This window comes from Tetrao urogallus (genome assembly GCF_951394365.1).
Source record: "Tetrao urogallus genome assembly, chromosome: 8".
Classification (NCBI taxonomy): Eukaryota; Metazoa; Chordata; class Aves; order Galliformes; family Phasianidae; genus Tetrao; species Tetrao urogallus.
In genome coordinates, this window is record NC_136821.1 from 33811194 (window position 1) to 33828543 (window position 17350).

Genomic DNA, 17350 nt, shown 5'->3' on the forward strand with positions numbered 1-17350 from the left:
GAGAGAGCACAGAAGAATTTCCTTTCTGTGAGGGCACCTTTGTCAGGATTTAATTCCCTTTTCCCTGCACATCTTTTGAAGACGTACAGCCCCTTTGAAGCTCTCACTTTTAAATTCGCCTTTTGGCTGCCGTCTGCTCTGCGACATCGATCAGGGCTTGGCACCACCAGTTTCATCAAGATGAGACATTGCCGGGACTGTGGGCACGGGGCATGTTTGCAGGGAAAAGTGCCAGGACTTTTTAACAAGAACCCTTTCCTTTCCCTTCTGCTGGAGGCTGGAGGCTGCTTCCAAGCCCCATGGCAGGGACTTGATAGGAGCATCCTTGTGGTCCTGGCAGCCCCAGGCTCAAAACATGGGGCGTGATGCCATTGGTGCTGCTGTGGTCTTGCTGTGGTGCAACGGTGACTCAGCCCCACTTTTAGCCTAAATAGACCCAGAGTTGAGCTGCATATAAAATAAATAAATCTGTTTTTAAAAAAGGAAGATTGGGGTGTTGCTACAGAGATAGGAGGATGCAGTGCATGGGGAGCACCGGCCGTGTGCCCTTCTTTGGGGACCTGCTGTCTTGCTTTTCCCCCCAGGTGCCGCATCCATGGGTGACTGCAAGTCCCATGTGCCCAGCCTGAACCATGGCAGAGCCCTGGGTTCAAAGCCCCGTGGCTGCTTTCCGTGGAAAAAACAAGGAGCAAACACCCCAGTATGCCTCTGTGTGCTTGCAGCTACAGGTATGTACGTTTTAAATAGGTATGGGTTACTTTTTTCTTTAGTAATCCCTACTAAACCCAAATTAAAATGGTAACAGCTCCCAGTGATTTATGCTGTCACGATAAATAACAGCAGGCACTTGCTGCTGAGCGGCTGATTAATGATCCCTATTTACAGTGTGTCCAGCTTTGAGCTGCAGCTTACAAAAACAAAAATTCTCCCCCCCAGAATCTTCCCTGTCTGACCCCAGGCTTTTGCACATCTGCTGTCCTGGGTGCACAGCCGTGCTTCTGCCTGGTTTTTAAGATATTTCCTGTAACCGTGCAGGACAACGTGCTCTGTAATATGGCCCAAGCTCTTGCTTGAGCCAGAACTCAGGGAGACACGGTGGGAGGAATGAAACACAGCAGCTTCCATTCATCAGGATGAGGCCGATGAGCAGTACAGAGATTTAGCAGCCCCAGGATGACACCCATCCCCACCATTTAACCTAACGTGAGAAGCAGTGATGTATTGTTCTCACAAGCTGATTTCAGGCATGGAAATTACCCTGCGTAGGATATTCACAGTGGAAAAACAATCCCTAACATCAGGCTCTGCAGGAGCTGTGTGGGTTTGTTGTCTCACGGGTCAGGGCTGTCGCCCCACCGGCTCGTCCAGTAATTACATTTTTCTGTTCTCTGGCAGAGTTACGTTCTTTTGGCACCTGGGATTCCTGCCATCTCTGCGATATGAGCTCTGTCTGAAACTGCATCCTCGGCCGTGCTGCCTCCACTGCCCTGTGTGTAGGTGTGTGTACGTAGGCTAATGTTCATCCCCAAACCTCCCCTGAATGTGTTCATTGCTGCAACCCCACGGTATAGGGTTTAGGGAACCTGCTTTGGCGGGGGGGTTGGTCTCGATGATCTCTAAAGGTCCCTTCCAACCCCTACAATTCTGTGATTTCCGTATTCCCCAATCCTGCCAAATTTTTGCAAATCCCAGTTTGCAGCCCTGCCCCGAGGAGGAGGCTGCCTTTAACCCAGCAAACCTGTGACTGACAACCGGAGGCTTTGTAACAAGCCTACCACCTTTGCCTTTGCCATCCACCCATGCGTGGCAAAGAGCTGTTTCAGGGTAAAAAAAAAAAAGAAAAAGAAAAAAAGAAGAAGTTGCTTGCTGAGTCTATAATGAGGATTCTCAAATGCCGAAGACGTGGAGAGCAGGTTAAAGGAGCAGAGCCTCGCTGCCCAGGAGAGGGAGGGAACGGGTGCAGCCATTCGGGCGCATTTGCACGGAGTGTTATTGCAGCACGAAGCATCGCTCTGTGAGCAAATGCTCCCTGCGCAGTGCTGCACTCCCTGGGGAGGCTGTATTAATTCCTAGGGAGGCTCTGAAGGCTAATAAAAAAGTGAATAAAGAAGTCAGCCCCAGCAATTGGTCTCCTCCTCCTTCCCAGGGAGCCTCAAGCTGCCCTTGTTTGTCGGGCTGCTCAGGTGCAGCTCTGATTTCCCCAGTTCCTGAAGCAGAAGGAATTCAGCAGCACGGCAGCCTGCTTTGCGGCAATGGATGGTAATTGTTAATCTGATTAAGCTCAAGGTCTTCCATTTTGCTCATCTTACTGACACTGGAGATACTTAAAGAAACACTCGAGAAGGAGCAGGTGAAGACACGTGAAACACCTGCTTCTGGGCACCTATCAGTATGGTGCAGGATAGCATGATTTGGTGCAATTTGACATGATTTTGCATTGAAATGAGATCCGTGAGGTTTTAACACACACCAACCCTCAGGCTGGTGCACAGCTGACCAAGAAGAGACTCCTCAGCTTTGTGTGCTTGTTGACAGGATTTTAGAGAGGAATTATTAGGGAACAAGATGAGGTCCTGCAGCCCATTGCAATCCAGGGCAGCCTGACTACGGACTTACACAGGTTTGCAGCTAAGGCTCTGAGCCTGCACTGCTGGCTCTCAGCTGGGTCTGCCTGCCTGCTGCTGTTATGCTCAAGAATGAGGGTGAAAAGGCATTCTGGATTCACATACTTCATGCAGAGATGCCAGAGAGAGCTGAGAGGCACACACAGTTATTCTCGTGTTTCTAGCATCTCTTAAGATTTGGTTTAAAAATATATGCTTCTTTTTTTTTTTTAAACCACTTTTCTCAACAAAGTGAACTCAGATGCTTCAGCCTCCAGGTTCCTGGAAGCAGGGAACATTCAGTCCATGCAAGAGGGAAACCCCTCTGCCCTGAGGAGGGTGAAAATCTGTTCTCTTTTGAATCACTTGCACTTTAATTGCTTTCCAGCTATCACCTGTTAGAGAAAATTGCTATTAAAATGCTGAAAATGTGTTCTTTGTTTTTCCTTTGCTTTGCTCCTGTGGCTAGCAGAGGATAGATGAGGCAATCCCTCGGGATTAGGGTACCCAGATCAAGTGAGGGATCTGCTGCAGCTTGCCAACTCCCACTGCAGCCTCCCAGCAAAGAGGGCCTCCTTGGGAAGCACCAGGCTGGTGCCTGCTGTGGTTCCTGGAGCATCTTAGCAACAAAGCCCAGCCTCCCACTGCCCGGTCCTGCTGGCTAAGGAGAAATTTCTCTGTCGGAAGCAACATCTGCAAGGTGAGCAACTCTACAAAGATATTATTTTCTTGAATTGGAGAACAGCCTTTAATAAGGTGCTAGGAGGAGGCTCTGTTTAACTAAATCTCAAGCTGGGTATCCCTAGACCTGCCTGCTCTGGTTCCTGGCTTCTCCATGCTTTTAAACAACAAGCACTGGTTTGTACTAAAGCACCACCAGTCGCTGCTGCCTAGAAATCCTCAGCAGTCCTCGTGGATATGGGTCACCAGGCAGACAGCAGCTCTGTGCTCAAGGTCCTCTCTGCGTAGGTCGATGAAACGCCATGGGTGTAATTAAAGATGCTCTGCTAATTGGATGTGCAGCCCTGAGGGATCAGCTTTAATTGGATTTCAGTCTGCTTGGTATCGTTTTAACTTCAGTACATGGCTGTTTTGCAAAGGAATAAGCCACCAGGTGTGGATATGGAGGAGGCGTCCCGGCCTGCACTGCACACACCTCTGTTTTTACACTCTGGCTGTGAAACCACCGCTGCACAATAAAGCCCAGGGCTTTGTGAACCCCCCCCCTTCAGCTGGCAACTAGGACAGAGACAGTGGAGGAGCTGGGAGTTCACCTTGACCTGCTAATGGAGGTAAAAACCTCAATTATTACCTTGTCTTTGCTTTGATTTTTTTTTGTGTGTGTTACCATAAATCCTCCCTCGTGCCCTCAAGGTGCACTCCTTTGTTTCTTTCTTGAGTCTGAGAAGAGCTCATGTCTTTCTAAAAGACATTTCCTCTCTATAAAAATGCTTGTTTGGGCAACAGAGCCACTGCTTGGCATTCAGGAGCCTGTGTTAAATTGGAGGTTGGGGTGGATGATCAGATTGTTGCTTTGGGCCTTAAAAGCTGGGGGAGCACCACCACGGATTTCTCTTATTTCTCAACACAGAACCTTCAGGATTGCTCTTCCTGGTGATGACCCATTTCCGGAACCAAGGATAATGGAGAGGCATCAGGCTTCAAGTTTTGCTCCATGGGCAGCAAGCATCAGCCACAGCTTTTCTTCAACCTGGGCTGCGTGTGGCCACTGCCCATCCTTCCATTTGGCCACATGCTGGCTTTCAAATGCCACAAGATTGCACTGTGACTGGTCATTCTCCTAAGAACAATAGCCCTTCGGGGTGACCCAGGGCCTCCTGCAGCTCCCCCCACATCACAGAGATCTGGGGGGCTCATTTTGGATGATGTGGCCCCCGAGGAGGCTGTCCCCAGCACTGCAGGGCTGCTCATCCTCCCTCATTGCCAGCACTGCGTATGCAAGCTGCGTGAGGAGCAAAGCCAACAGTAAGTTAGTGTTGGCCGTGTCCCATACTAATGTTGTTCTTACTATTTCAGTGCCATCTTCCTTATTTCCTCCCTCTCCCTGAACAACTAAATTAATTAGAGTGATTTTTTTTTTATTTAAATACTGTCGTGGAATAATAATTCTGGCAAATTCGTTTCTGTCATTCCCCACTGCTTCTTTTCTCTGTTGCGCTCCCTTCTAATATGCTGTAGATATTTTGTTATAGCTATGCAAGATCACAGCTGTTGTCTGCAAAAAAGAGGGAGTAAAATCATGCTATGTGCTGTTGCCATCTAAAAACCATTTTTCTTCTTTCACCAACTCACATACACTGAAAAAAAACCCTATTCCACTATGAAGTGCAGGAGCTTACATTTTTCTTGGCTTGTAAAAACCCCCAAATCCTTTACAGCCTCTTCAATGAAGCAGCAGCAATGTAAGAAAGCTGAGGCACAGAGGACAGGCCGGGGTCCCATCCTGTGCTTTGCTGGTTTCTGGAGCGACGTTGACCTGGACACCTTCATTTGACCTATAAACATGCTTGTTGTCCCAATGCAGGGACAAAACCACCACTGTGGTTCTCACAAAAGGATGAAGAAGTCCCATCAGACCCTCAATATTTACTGTAGTGATCAGGGCCGAGAGAACCGTTGTTTGATTTGGCCCCACAGAACAGCTTTCCTTGGCTGCCCTTGGTGGCCACTTGCATTGAGGAAGAAGCCATGGAAGGATCAGGCTTGAGAAGTGCCATTCTCTCAGCAGCAGTGCAAAGCTGGGACAGAGATTTGAGTCTGTCTCTTAGTCCCCATCTCCAATTACAAAACTGATTTGAATCCATCTCACAATCCACACAACCAATTATGAAGGCTCTCCTTGACTCCCCGGCCCTGGGACTTGTTTAGTGTTGTACTGTGCACACCTTGTCGCTAATATTTTAAAGCATTCTTAAATGAAGCTCAGCTGAAGCCCATCAGTTCCAATTAACACACAGAGGCCCTGTGATCACACTGTCAGGGTGTTACTGCTCCCCACTGCCTCCAACAAAGGTTACTAGAGTAGCTGAAGCGAGATTGCATTAAACAAGTGAGATGAAAAGCTTGCTTTCCCCCTGGCTGCAGCATTCATCTCTCACTCACGGAGAGGTGATGTGTAGCAGTATGCAGAGCGCTCCTCTGTTCCTTCCAGGGACACCGGGGTCAATGTTTTCAGTGATCTTCAGCTCCCTGCTCAGACCAAGAGAAACAACCGGGCTCGCTGGCAGCCTGGCTTTATTGAAAAAGTCATTTTCTGAGTGGTAGCTCTGTGTTTCTGTGCTGCAACCTGAACGAGCCCTCCTTGGGGAGACCAAGGGGCAATGGTAAACCCAGAGCTGGCTTTCAGAGGTAGGATGTTATTAGCTTCCACATTTCTTGTCCTGGAGCCAAGCCTGGAGCATGTCCTACCTTAAAAAAGGACAGGTTGAATCTACAAGGCTCAGAGGGGAGTTTGTAATATAGCAAAAAATGATAATTCAGGCCCTGGTGATGCTTCCTACAGCCTACTTGCCAGATGCTTCAACCCCCTGAGCAGTTGTAACTACTTCTCTGCAGGTTTCAATTAAATTCCCTTAAGTACCTAAACTTTTGCTTGTTTGGACCAATATCTGCAGACTTGATTGCAATAGCAGATGTTTTATTTTTACCTGCAAGTGAAACTGGAGAGCGTATATCACGGCTGTGACACATTTCACATGAAGCAGATGTTTCTATTAATGCCAGAATTGGGTGGAAATCCAAAGGATGCTTTTTGCTTTTTTTTTGGGGGGGGGGGGAATTCTGTTTTACCCAATTAAACTGCAAACTTGCTGAAGTATTCCAATGAATCACTTCCTTTTTTTTTTCTTTTTCTTTTTTTTTTTTTTTTCTTTTTTCTCCTCTTTTTTTTTTTGATTAGCAGGCTGTAAAGGGACAAAAGAATAGCTTTGTATCAGACTCCCTCAATTAAATGTAAAGTACATCTGGACAGAGCCTGAAGATCCATCTTTCACTGGCAGTTGCAAAGCCACCGGCATAATAAAATAATACTCTGATTGGTATTACAAGGCTGCATTTAAATCATTGGCATTCATGCTCTGCGTCCGTTGCAGGGAGCGCAAGCCCTCCATTAGAGAGAAGCTTAATTTTATACTGTGATCTGTGTAAGATATGCAATGAAAATGAGAGGGGGAAGAAAGCTTTTTCAGAGCTGGAGACGTAATAATAGGAGGCACAATGAATGTCTGGGCAGCATTTGCAGTTACTTATAAACTGCAGGTGTCAAATGCATTCTGGAAAGAAGCTGAATTCCAAGTTTTAATTACAGCCAGCAGGTTGAGGCATAATTCAAAGCTCGATAATACCTTCAATTCATAGGAAAACTCCTCCTGCTATCAGCAAGAAGTTTACACCGAGATGAAGGAGAAAGCGTGACCTCCTCGCAGTAGCTAAACTCTCAACTTCTGCATCCCACTGTAAAATCCTGAACAGCCTTGGTGCTTACAGCGCCTGTTCCTTGTGCATTATCTCAGCAAGCCTTCGCATCACACGGGAGCTGAACTGCTAACGCTCCTCCTGTGATCGGGATGAGAAAGATGTGGCATTGCAGCTTCCTTCTACAGTTTCCCTTGGCTCAAATGTAACAAGTACAGCTTGTTTCACACTGTTCTTCTGCCACCGTGGAGAAGCCCTGAGCACCAGCCAAAAGGAGAAACGGGCAGCTTTGGTGGAGCGGTCTTCCAAGGGGTACCAAGAGCTGCCGGGGAGCTGAGGGCTTATTCTGGGTGTCATGGAGGGCTGGAATAAACCGAAATCAGTGGAAGCGCTGACTTTCAAAATAGTTATATTTGTACTGACATCACCCACACATACAGAAGAGCTTTATGTCATCACCAAAGATGGCCCCACCAACGGCATACGCAACTATGTACACAACACCTACACCTTCACAACACCCCTGTGAGCAGGGCAGCGCCCTGAGCCCTATTTCACAGGTGGGGAGCCTCTCAACTGAGCAACAGAAAGTCTGCTGCAGAGCAAGAAGGAGAGCGTGGGCTTTCAGAGGGCAGCCACAGGGCTGCTGCTTTGTCAAACACCCTGCACTGCCAGCAGCTCCTCTGCTCCATCAAGGCCATTTCTCCTGTAAGCTAATGGCCATAGCCAGCAGGAGCAGGTGATGACAACTAAATCCTCACAGGTATAAAATTCATCATACAGCTAGAACTGGGGAGAAAAAAAAAAGACAACCTGTGAAAAGATCAATCTGACTTGTAACCAAATGCCAGCCTTAAGTGCCTACCGCATTCCTAGTAACAAAATAAGTGCGTATCAAAAAAGTACTTTAAGTAGTCGTGACTTTTTATGCCTACCATCCTAGAGTCACAGAAAACAAGAAGAAACTGGAAGAACCCCGAGAGGGGTCAGGAGGCTTTTTCCCCAGCTCCTGGGATGCCTTGTGGTAGTGCCCTTTCAGTAGATGGAGCTTATGGTGCTAGCTTGGCTACAGGTGTCAGAGCTGTCCGATGTCACATCAGGGCCAGCATCCGTGCCATCAGGATCTGCTTGATCTTTAGCAAAGTCGATGAAAACCTGTAAGTTTAAAGGACAGCATTCAGTATGTGACAGTGCAAAGAGCTGGTCATGTGAATGAATAAGAACAGAGGAATGGCTGTACATTTGGCTGAGCCTGGAGAGAGCGCTCAGGAACAGATTCGCACTGCATTTGAGAACTGCAAATGTTGTGGGGCTCGTCTGGCTTAACCTAAGTCAGTGGATGCATACTCCCGTACTGCTGAACAGACACCTGGGAATGCAAAGGTAGATGTCCCTGCAGAACCTAATTGTCCTGCAGCTCATGTTTCAAAATACTAGTGAGATAATACCCCCGTGTGGTAGTTCATTTTGATTACAGTGTAAGACATCTATATTATTACTTTATAAACCTATCTGTCTATATATAATTGACATCTATGCAGGCGCAGGAGCATATTATATAGGTAGGTATAGATAATCACACATAACAGTCTGTTTGAACAGTGTCTAATGAATACATAAAATATTCTTACTGAAGCACTACAGTCACATTTGCATACACAAAATCCGTGCCGTCCTCTCACAAAACATGACTTGGGGCTTCCTGCTGTTTGTCAGCTGGTTTCTCTCACAACTGCTGCCCTCATTAAACAATATTGAGGATATCCCTTGTCCCCCATATCTGCTCAACAATTCATAGGATTACAGGGCTTGTTTTCTAACACCTGTCTCTGGGGCAGACCTAACAGGTCAGATACTGATGCTCAACAGACTGCTCTCTTCTGGATAAATCCTTATGAATCCCTTCATCTGAAGCATTTTCTACAAGGTTCAGATGCCAGTGGGAATGTTGTTCCAAGGGACAACGATAGGAACATGCCATGAAAGCTAAGTTTGGAGTAATGCTCCATGAACTTACAATCCAAATACAGTACAGGAAAGAACAAAATCAAGCAAATTTCCCTGATTGTCAGGAAAAATCTGTCACCAGGATGCCTAGCATTGAGCTGCGGGATGATTCATAATCCTGCCCTTCATCTTCATCCTTGAGACTGCCGAAATCAGCACCGACAAGGAAGAACAGATCTTTTATGTGACAGGCAGCACTCTGTGTTTTCCCAGTGCCAGCATGGCTATCTGGAGGCAAAAGTGCTGCTAAAGTATCCCCAGGAGGAATATAGATGGAAATCCCTTTAAAATGTAGTCTATTGTGTGCAGCAGTCCATTATGTGCAACCATCAGTCTGCTCACTCCCCTGTTAACAGTTCAGAATGGATGGCCACACATCCTTACCTCCTCTAGCGTCGTCTGACTCACTGAGAAGTGCCTGATTTTGAAGGTTTCTTTGCTGGCTTCCAGGAGATCAAATATATTTGCTACCCCTCCTGCTGAGACTGGAACATGGTACTCCACCATGTTGAAATGACGATCCTGCAGAAACAACAACGATGGGGTAGAGTTAGGAGGCTGCCTGTGAAAAGCAAGCTGCCTCACTGGCTGTCTGGCTGAAGATGAAAGCACAAAGCTAAACCAGGGGAGAATTTAAAAGACAGCATGCCTTCTGTCCTCTGGTTCCTAAAGGTGAAAATACTACAGTTTGCAGTTGATCAGTGACCATCTAATTACTAATATAAAGTGCATCTGCATACAGTCCAGGCTTCAGTGGAACCATTCAGAGGTGCAGAGGGTCACCAAACAGCTGCCTTACAAGACTGCTGCAGCTGTTTGGCTGAGGTTATTCAAGGCATCAAGGAACTTGGATAATCCAACCCTTGGGCAATGCTGCTGATAGCTGTAACAAGTGCATGTGCATGAATTTCTTACATTTTAAGAGCATGGATCTATATGGACAGCAAGTTACAAGACGTCTATCTTGCAAGATATTCCTGGTTAATGTGGAAGGACTCCCTTGAATGCAATCGTCCTGCTTACCTTCAGGCAAGTATTTGGGAAGTGTGACTTCATGAACTCTGTCAGTGTCTCTGTGCCAACTGTGCTGCTATTTAAGTGCATCTTCACAGTGAATCCTCTTCCAAACCTAAGAGATAAGGAAAACCACAATTAACACAGTAAGAAAGAGAAACAGATAAAGAAAATCCCTTGAGAGTGCTGCACAGCCTCTTCAGGGAAATCTAATGCAGGCAGAGTGCAGCTTGAATGGGGTCAGGGTTGTTAACCTGGAGTGAAACTCAATAAGGAACTGGGCTGTTGTGATAACTAACAAAATCAAAGCTCAACCCTAACACGCACTTTACATTTCCAACAGTGAATTACTTTGGAAAACACATCTCTTGGAAAAAAGGCTGTGAGAGAGCAAAAAAAGCATATTAGTTAAATGAATTTCAGTGGTACAGTAAAGAACATAAAACAGAAAACTCCTTATTTTGATGCCTTGTTAACAAAGGTCTCGTGTCCTGAGCCCTCTGAGCTGTGTTAGTAACTCCAAATGCCAATCAGGTAGAAGTGGAGTGAGAACATTTTACAGACCTGCTCTTGATATGCTGCAAAGAGCCAATGCACTGAAAACTCCCATTCACCATAATTGCCAGCCTGGTACAGAGGGCTTCGCATTCTTCCATGCTGAAAAACCAACAGAGAAACTCTAATAAGTCATCGAGAAGGCATACAGAAAGCAATTATTTTGGTGATCAGGGAACAACACTGCATCTTCCTCAGGGTAGAGTGGGTCTATGTGGGCGTCCCCATCCAACCCTAACCCCACACAGCTGTCACGGCCCAGTGCCTTGAAATTCTCTCAGGATCAGCAAGGATTTGAAGGATGGACCTCTTCGTATCTCTTGAAGACCCTGAAACTGAAAAGGAAGCCAAACCAGCCCTACCTGTGAGATGTGAGTATCACGGAGCATTTGTTCTGCACTTCCTCACTGATGATTTTCCAAAGGTGGCGTTTAGCATTTGGATCCATGCCGGAGCTCGGTTCATCCTATTGGGAAAGACAAGGCTGCAGTGGGAACTCCCAACCTCCTCTGGATTCCTTGCAAGAACCGAGTGGCTCTGATAACACCACCTAAGATCAACCCTACTGTGCATCTTGTATCCTGGTGCTTTCCATTTCCTCACACACCAGAAGTAGAGTCTCAAACAAGAAGCAACCAACAAGCATTTGATTCCCAGCCGAACCTGCATTCTGCTTCTCTCATATCCTGACAAAGCAAGTGTTCCACTTCTCCACTGATAGAGAAAATGAGCCAGAGATCAAAGACAATATATTGCCTTCTACTTTGTGCATTGCTGATGAAATTGTTAGCTGGTTTCTGATGGCCAGATTGTTATTGTTAAGGGTATTGTACTATATGAGGCAGAAACAAACAGCTTGGGTTCGTGCAGAGGTCAACAGAGAGAAAATTTCCCCACCTTCTCTTTTTATTCAGATTTTGCATGTCACCAAAGTTATCAGATGGCTGGTCTGATCACTTCTGGCCACAGAACAGCTGGGCAAGATACAAGAGCAAGGAAGGCTTATGTTCACTAAGCATCCTATTTAACACTGCTCTTAGAGCACTGAACGTATTTAGAACCATTGAATGCAATCATAGAATTCTTAAGAGTAAGAAGGGACCTTTGAAGTTCATTTAGCCCAGCAACCCTGCGGTGAACAGGGACACCTACAGCTCCATCAGGTGCTCAGAGCCCCATCCAGCCTGATCTTGGGTGTCTCCAGGGATGGAGCATCCACCACCTCTCTGGGCAACCTGTGCCAGTGCCTCACCGCCCTCACTGTAAAAGACTTCTTCCTTACACCCAACCTAAATTTCCCCTTTTTGAGTTGAAAACCATTTCCCCTTTTCCTATCAAAGCAGACTCTCTAAAGAGTCTGTCCTCTTCTTTCCTGTAGCCCCCATTTAGACACTGACAGGACGCTCCTCAGAGGCCTTCTCTTGCCATGACTCAGGTACAAAACCTTGCTGTTTTTTGATTTGTTGAACCTCATGAGCTTCATTTAGGCCCACTGCTCAACCTCTGGATGGCATTCCATCCCTTGGGTGTGTCAACTGCACCCCCCAGTTCTCCGCATTTAAAATACAGCAAGTGGAAAAACTCAAGTGAAAGTATAGTTTAGCAATGGTACATCTCATGGAAGAACTTAAAAGTTCAAAGGGAAAGGAAAATGGGGAAGCCAGATCTAGAAAAAAAAAGGTTTATGTTCTAATATTGAAAGTTGCTCCTTTGGTCTCCTATTGCAGCCTTGGCTGCTAATTCTTTTTGCAAGACTATGCAGGAGCACTAAAAAAATTTATCCAAAGCACTAAATCAAGAAAGAGCTGGGAACAAGGAAAATTTAACTGGCAAACAGAAGATCTACTTTTGACCTCTGAAAGATTCTAACACAGAAAATGGTATTCGCTGCTCTTTATGATCTCAGGGAAAATGTAACACAGAATCATAGAATGGCCTGGGTTGAAAAGGACCACAATGCTCATCTGGTTCCAACCCCCTGCTGTGTGCAGATCACCAACCAGCAGCCCAGGCTGCCCAGAGCCACATCCAGCCTGGCCTTGAATGCCTGCAGGGATGGGGCATCCACAGCCTCCTTGGGCAACCTGTGCCAGTGCCTCACCACCTTCTGGGTGAAAAACTTCCTCCTAAGAGGAAGAGCTGAGAAGAGGGGGACGATCACCTCCTTCTACCTGCTGGAAAATCAAATCTGTATGCTGGAATCTAAACTTTCCTTTGATGTACATGCTGTCAAGCTACTTTATTCAGTATGAACACTTGGGGAGTGTCCTGCAGCCTGTGTCTAGAAAGACCGTTCAAGTGTTCCCCTAGAGGGACACTGGAGACCTGCTCAGCTTTCACCCATCAAGGCCCCCATTTCTCACCAGCAGCAGAATAGATGGATTCCCAATGAGAGCCAGAGCAGTTGACAGTTTTCTGTTGGTGCCATAACTGCACATAGAGGTGACTCTGTCTTTGTAGGCCATCAGATTCAGCCTGTGGAGAAGCTGAAGCACGATCTAGGGGTGGAAGAGTACTGATTTCACAACAGAGTCCAGGAATTAATTACCAGTATACATATACATTGATGGCCTAGTTAAATCAATGTAAAGGCTCCTGACAACGAGAAAATGCTTCAAGTCAGGCCTTGGTGTTACTTACTCCTTTGATTTCTCTCTCTGGGATGCCATGGAGTCTAGCATAGTAATACATGTGCTCTTCCACTGTCAGCAAGTCATCTAAGGCATCTTCTTGAGGACAGTAGCCAAAGAGAGACCAGTGTGCCTCGGTGATGTCATTCAAGGACCTTTGTAAGGAATTAAGCAAGTCATTTCAAACAGACCAAATTGCCAATGCACTCTGGAATCTCCTGCTTCCTACCCCCTCCCCAAGCCTTGAAGGAAAATGCTAAGAATTTGCAGATCTTCAATGTTTAGGCCCTCAGCTCTGCAAAGAACTGTATTTGTGAGCCACATTGTCTAGTGTGTTATTCTCCAATTTCCATCAGCCTTTCAGGCAGCACAGCTGCCACTAAGCCTATTCCTGTTAAAGAATGCTTGGAGATGAGTCCTCGCCTCCAGAAGAGGGAGATCTGTGGATTTGTGTCTGATCCCATTTGTAGCGAATGAAGTGAAAGAAACACCACTGAGTACAGCAAAGGTATGACAGCAAATGCAAACCCTAATGAAGAAACTGTGCCATCTTCAAAGGGTTACATTCCCTGTCTTATTTATTTTTGCTGTTTTGAACGTTTGAATTTGTTTCAAACTTTCATATTTCCTTTTCTTTGCCATCCAGCCTTATAAACCATTCCTGGGCTGGTTAGTTTATGTGCCTTCCCCAGAAATCACATCTTGCATACCCAGAATGATCCTGGACCCGCAACCTTCCGCTGGATGCTCCGATATCTCCTGTCAGCATCTTAAAGATGGTTGTCTTCCCAGCTCCATTCACACCAAGCAAGCCAAAGCACTGGGTTATGAGACAGAAAGGTAGAAATGAAACCATGCTTGTATTTATAGTGCAAAAATACCGCACTGAGATGAGTGCTCAGTGCAGCTTGTCACTTCTTTTCTCTGGCCTCTTGAGCAAGATAAATTGCAAGAGCAGCAGAGATACTTGGAGCATACAAACATTATCATGGAGGTTTTTTATGGTACAATATACCGCAGCGTATATTAGGACCGTTTGTCTAATATGGTGAAGAATCAAGGACGTGTCTCTAATGGAGTCATTTCTTTTACTGTGAGGTGCATTCTCACAGTGAGCTGGCCTGACAGGCCAAATCCCGCTCATCTCATTTGTGCCAGCCTCCCATTGACAGGAACAGAGCTATTCATAGGAATGAGGTGAGTGAGGTTTGTTCTGTCATTGGTAAAACCTTAACGTGACACAAGATTTTCGTCAAATAATCTCACTAATGCACTACATTAATAAGATTAAGAACTGGCTCCCCGGAGTGCAGTTCAGTATCTCATGCTAAAATCCATACTTTATTGCTAGGGCCGAAGATACACAACGGCGTGTCACGTAAGCAATCACCACTGTGCTGATAATTACTATTATTTTGATATCATTAACACAGATCAGTTGCTTTGAAAATCCTTGTGTGCTGGGACCCGACCAGAGGCAGGGCATCCATCCAGGCTTCATCCCCCACCTCAGGTCTGTGCACAAACAGTAGCTGTGCACAGGGCCATGGCCTCTGGTGACAGATGGGGAATGGCACCCCAAGCCCCATCAGTGCTGGGATGACTTTTGCCAGGAGTCAGAAGCCTCACTGCCAATTGTGGTTTGGAGAAATCGTCTGCCAAAAAGTTCAGTGACCACACTGCTCACGTGTGGCTGCTGTCCTCCTGCCCAGCTCTGTAAATCTTTTCATATACCCTGTGGCTCAGTGATACTCAGGAGTACTTCCAAGCCTTCCCACTATTCAGTTTCACGGCCTGAGATAGGATCTGGTCTCCAGAGGCCCTATAAACTTTCCTCTGGGTCTCAGAGATGCTCCATGTGCTCCCATCTTTTCTTTTCTCCTACATGAGTGATCAAAATCCACCAGCAACCTTTATTTGCTACTGCAGCCCCAAGAATTAATATATATAAAAAGTGCAAGGCGAAGGAAGGAAGAAGCCAGAGCGGAACAAACCATTCCAGCCACGCTGGGACAGTGGCAACAACCGGGGAGAAGATGCTGGTGCGACTCTGGACCTGCCCCAGTGTCTCTCCCCATAGCTTTAACCTTGCTTACCTCTCCAGCAGGAATCCCCAGGCTGATGTTTTTCACAGCCACAATGCGTTTGTGAGGAAGGTGGTAGATCTTTGTGAGGTTCTGAAGCAGTACCACATCAAAGTCAGCTTTGCCAGACTCTACTCGGACCCTCTCTGCCTGAACATCCCCATCTTCTTCAGTCACAGACAGCAGGAGTGGGGCTTTGCCATGCACTCTGTCAAACAGGAACCTAAGGGGAGGAAATAGGGTTATTATGGCATTATCGTTTAGCAGTCACAGACAGCAGTAGGTCTGTATGTTTGGGGTACTGAGGAGCCTTCTTGTGAGATCCCAAGGTGTGCAAACATACACAGGCTTGCAGTTTCTATTCTCTTTTCCTACTTAATCTTTTCAGGGAATTCAAGAAAACCCAGTGTTCCCTTTATGCCTAATTTTTCTTCTTATTCAGCAAACATTCTGAGCTGGAGTGGGCTCTGCCTTGTGAATACACTCACAGAGCCAGGGACAGGTTCTTGCTTCTCAATGGAGAAAAGAAGAGGCTCTCAATGAGCTGACTCCTCTCACCAGACAGCTGAACACCAGTCCACCAAAGCCAGAGGCCTGAAACAGGGACAACAGCCTGAGCCAGCAAGGACTAGCAAGGGACTCTGGTAACACACAGATAATTAGCAGACATCCTCATTACTGGAAGGTGCCAGCATTGCTGCCAGAGGAAAATTCTTTTGTGTTTGCAGAATGTCTGGGAAGTACATGGGCTTCACAGTGGACAGTGATGGTGTGTGACTACCCAGAAAGAACACACTGAGTGATGGCTCGGCCCGTTCTCATCGAGATACTCCAGATGTTACTTACTCCAGTGTGCTGTTCCAGACCTTCTGAATCATCCCATCGTGAACTGTCAGACGAATGGCAAAAAACACGGTGCCCTGGATAAACATGGCAAGCAGCTTGGACGTGGTCTTGTCCAGTTCAAAGGTTTTGTCAGGGTAGTCCACACCGTAGGCTTTCAAGAAGCCCAGCAGTGCCTGATCCTGCGACAGTTCGATCAAGCCGTAGCCAAAGCAAAATTGTGGGAACAGAAGGAAGGCGTGCCTTAAGTTTTCAGCTAGGTCACGCAAGCCCTGGGGAAAAAAGAAAAAAAAAAGCAACACCACAAGAGCAGAGTCACTGTTTTTATTCATGGAATAAATTCATAGGTTTCACTATGGAACTGAAGTGTAACAATTACATTGGGATTTGCTTGTGTCTCAGAGCAGAGATAAATTGAGAGCAAAGAGCTCTAGAGACAGCTCATTTCGCAGACACAAGGTCAGAAAAGTCAAGAGGCAACTCGGAGGCTGTGATCACCCATAGTAAGTAGCATCCAGCTCCTGTTGCAGGAGCCTAGAGCATGCAGCAGCCACAAGCCCACTCATGAGCCAGAGCTGAGTCCTGCAGCTGCCTGAAATTAACATCAGTGCATCAACCCACTGCAGAGTACTGCCTGCTCTCCAGCTCTGCTCCTCTGGAGCACTGTCCTAACCATTTTTCTCAGACAAACATCCCCATAAAACTCAAGATCTGGCTCTCATAGACATAAAGGCTTTTCCAGTTAATTCGTGGCAAAGCAGCTGAGTGCAGTCTCCCAGCTCTTACATCTCCAGCAGAAGAAAGGACTAGCGCACACAGCAAAGTGGAAAGGCTGCACATTTGTATGGGGACAGACTGACTCCCTGCCTCAGATAAATGCAGATCACATTCTTACATCCCTAAAATCTAGGGGGCTGCTTAGCTACACAGCAAAATCCAACAGAGCTCTTGTTTTACAAAGCAAGTGCCCTTTCTTTAAAAAACAACAACAATAACTAAGCGTAAGGTGTACACTTTGCATCTTATTCCACTGATTCCCAGGGATGGCTCTATTTAAGACAAGGCTTGACATCTGGGAATCATCACTGTCTCAGGGTCGTTTTTTATCCTTGCAGGGAGAAGGTGATTGCATTATGGATCGAGATGACAGGCAGCCACCGCTGGGCTTAACGCAGCGCAC

At 46.4% G+C, this 17350-nt stretch overlaps 1 protein-coding gene across 1 annotated transcript in view; it reads right to left on the bottom strand.

Moving 5' to 3' along the window:
• Nucleotides 1-8072: 8072 nt before the first annotated feature.
• Nucleotides 8073-17350, bottom strand: part of ABCA12 (ATP binding cassette subfamily A member 12) — a gene marked incomplete at both ends in the record, with an annotated part of 79859 nt that continues 70581 nt past the window's right edge. Inside the window, 10 exons of the mRNA XM_079538998.1 lie at nt 8073-8192; nt 9429-9566; nt 10068-10173; nt 10623-10715; nt 10976-11079; nt 12977-13111; nt 13254-13398; nt 13954-14063; nt 15340-15550; nt 16174-16442. Of these exons, the coding sequence (XP_079395124.1) occupies nt 8073-8192; nt 9429-9566; nt 10068-10173; nt 10623-10715; nt 10976-11079; nt 12977-13111; nt 13254-13398; nt 13954-14063; nt 15340-15550; nt 16174-16442 (1431 nt within the window). The remainder of the gene's footprint in view (nt 8193-9428; nt 9567-10067; nt 10174-10622; nt 10716-10975; nt 11080-12976; nt 13112-13253; nt 13399-13953; nt 14064-15339; nt 15551-16173; nt 16443-17350) is intronic.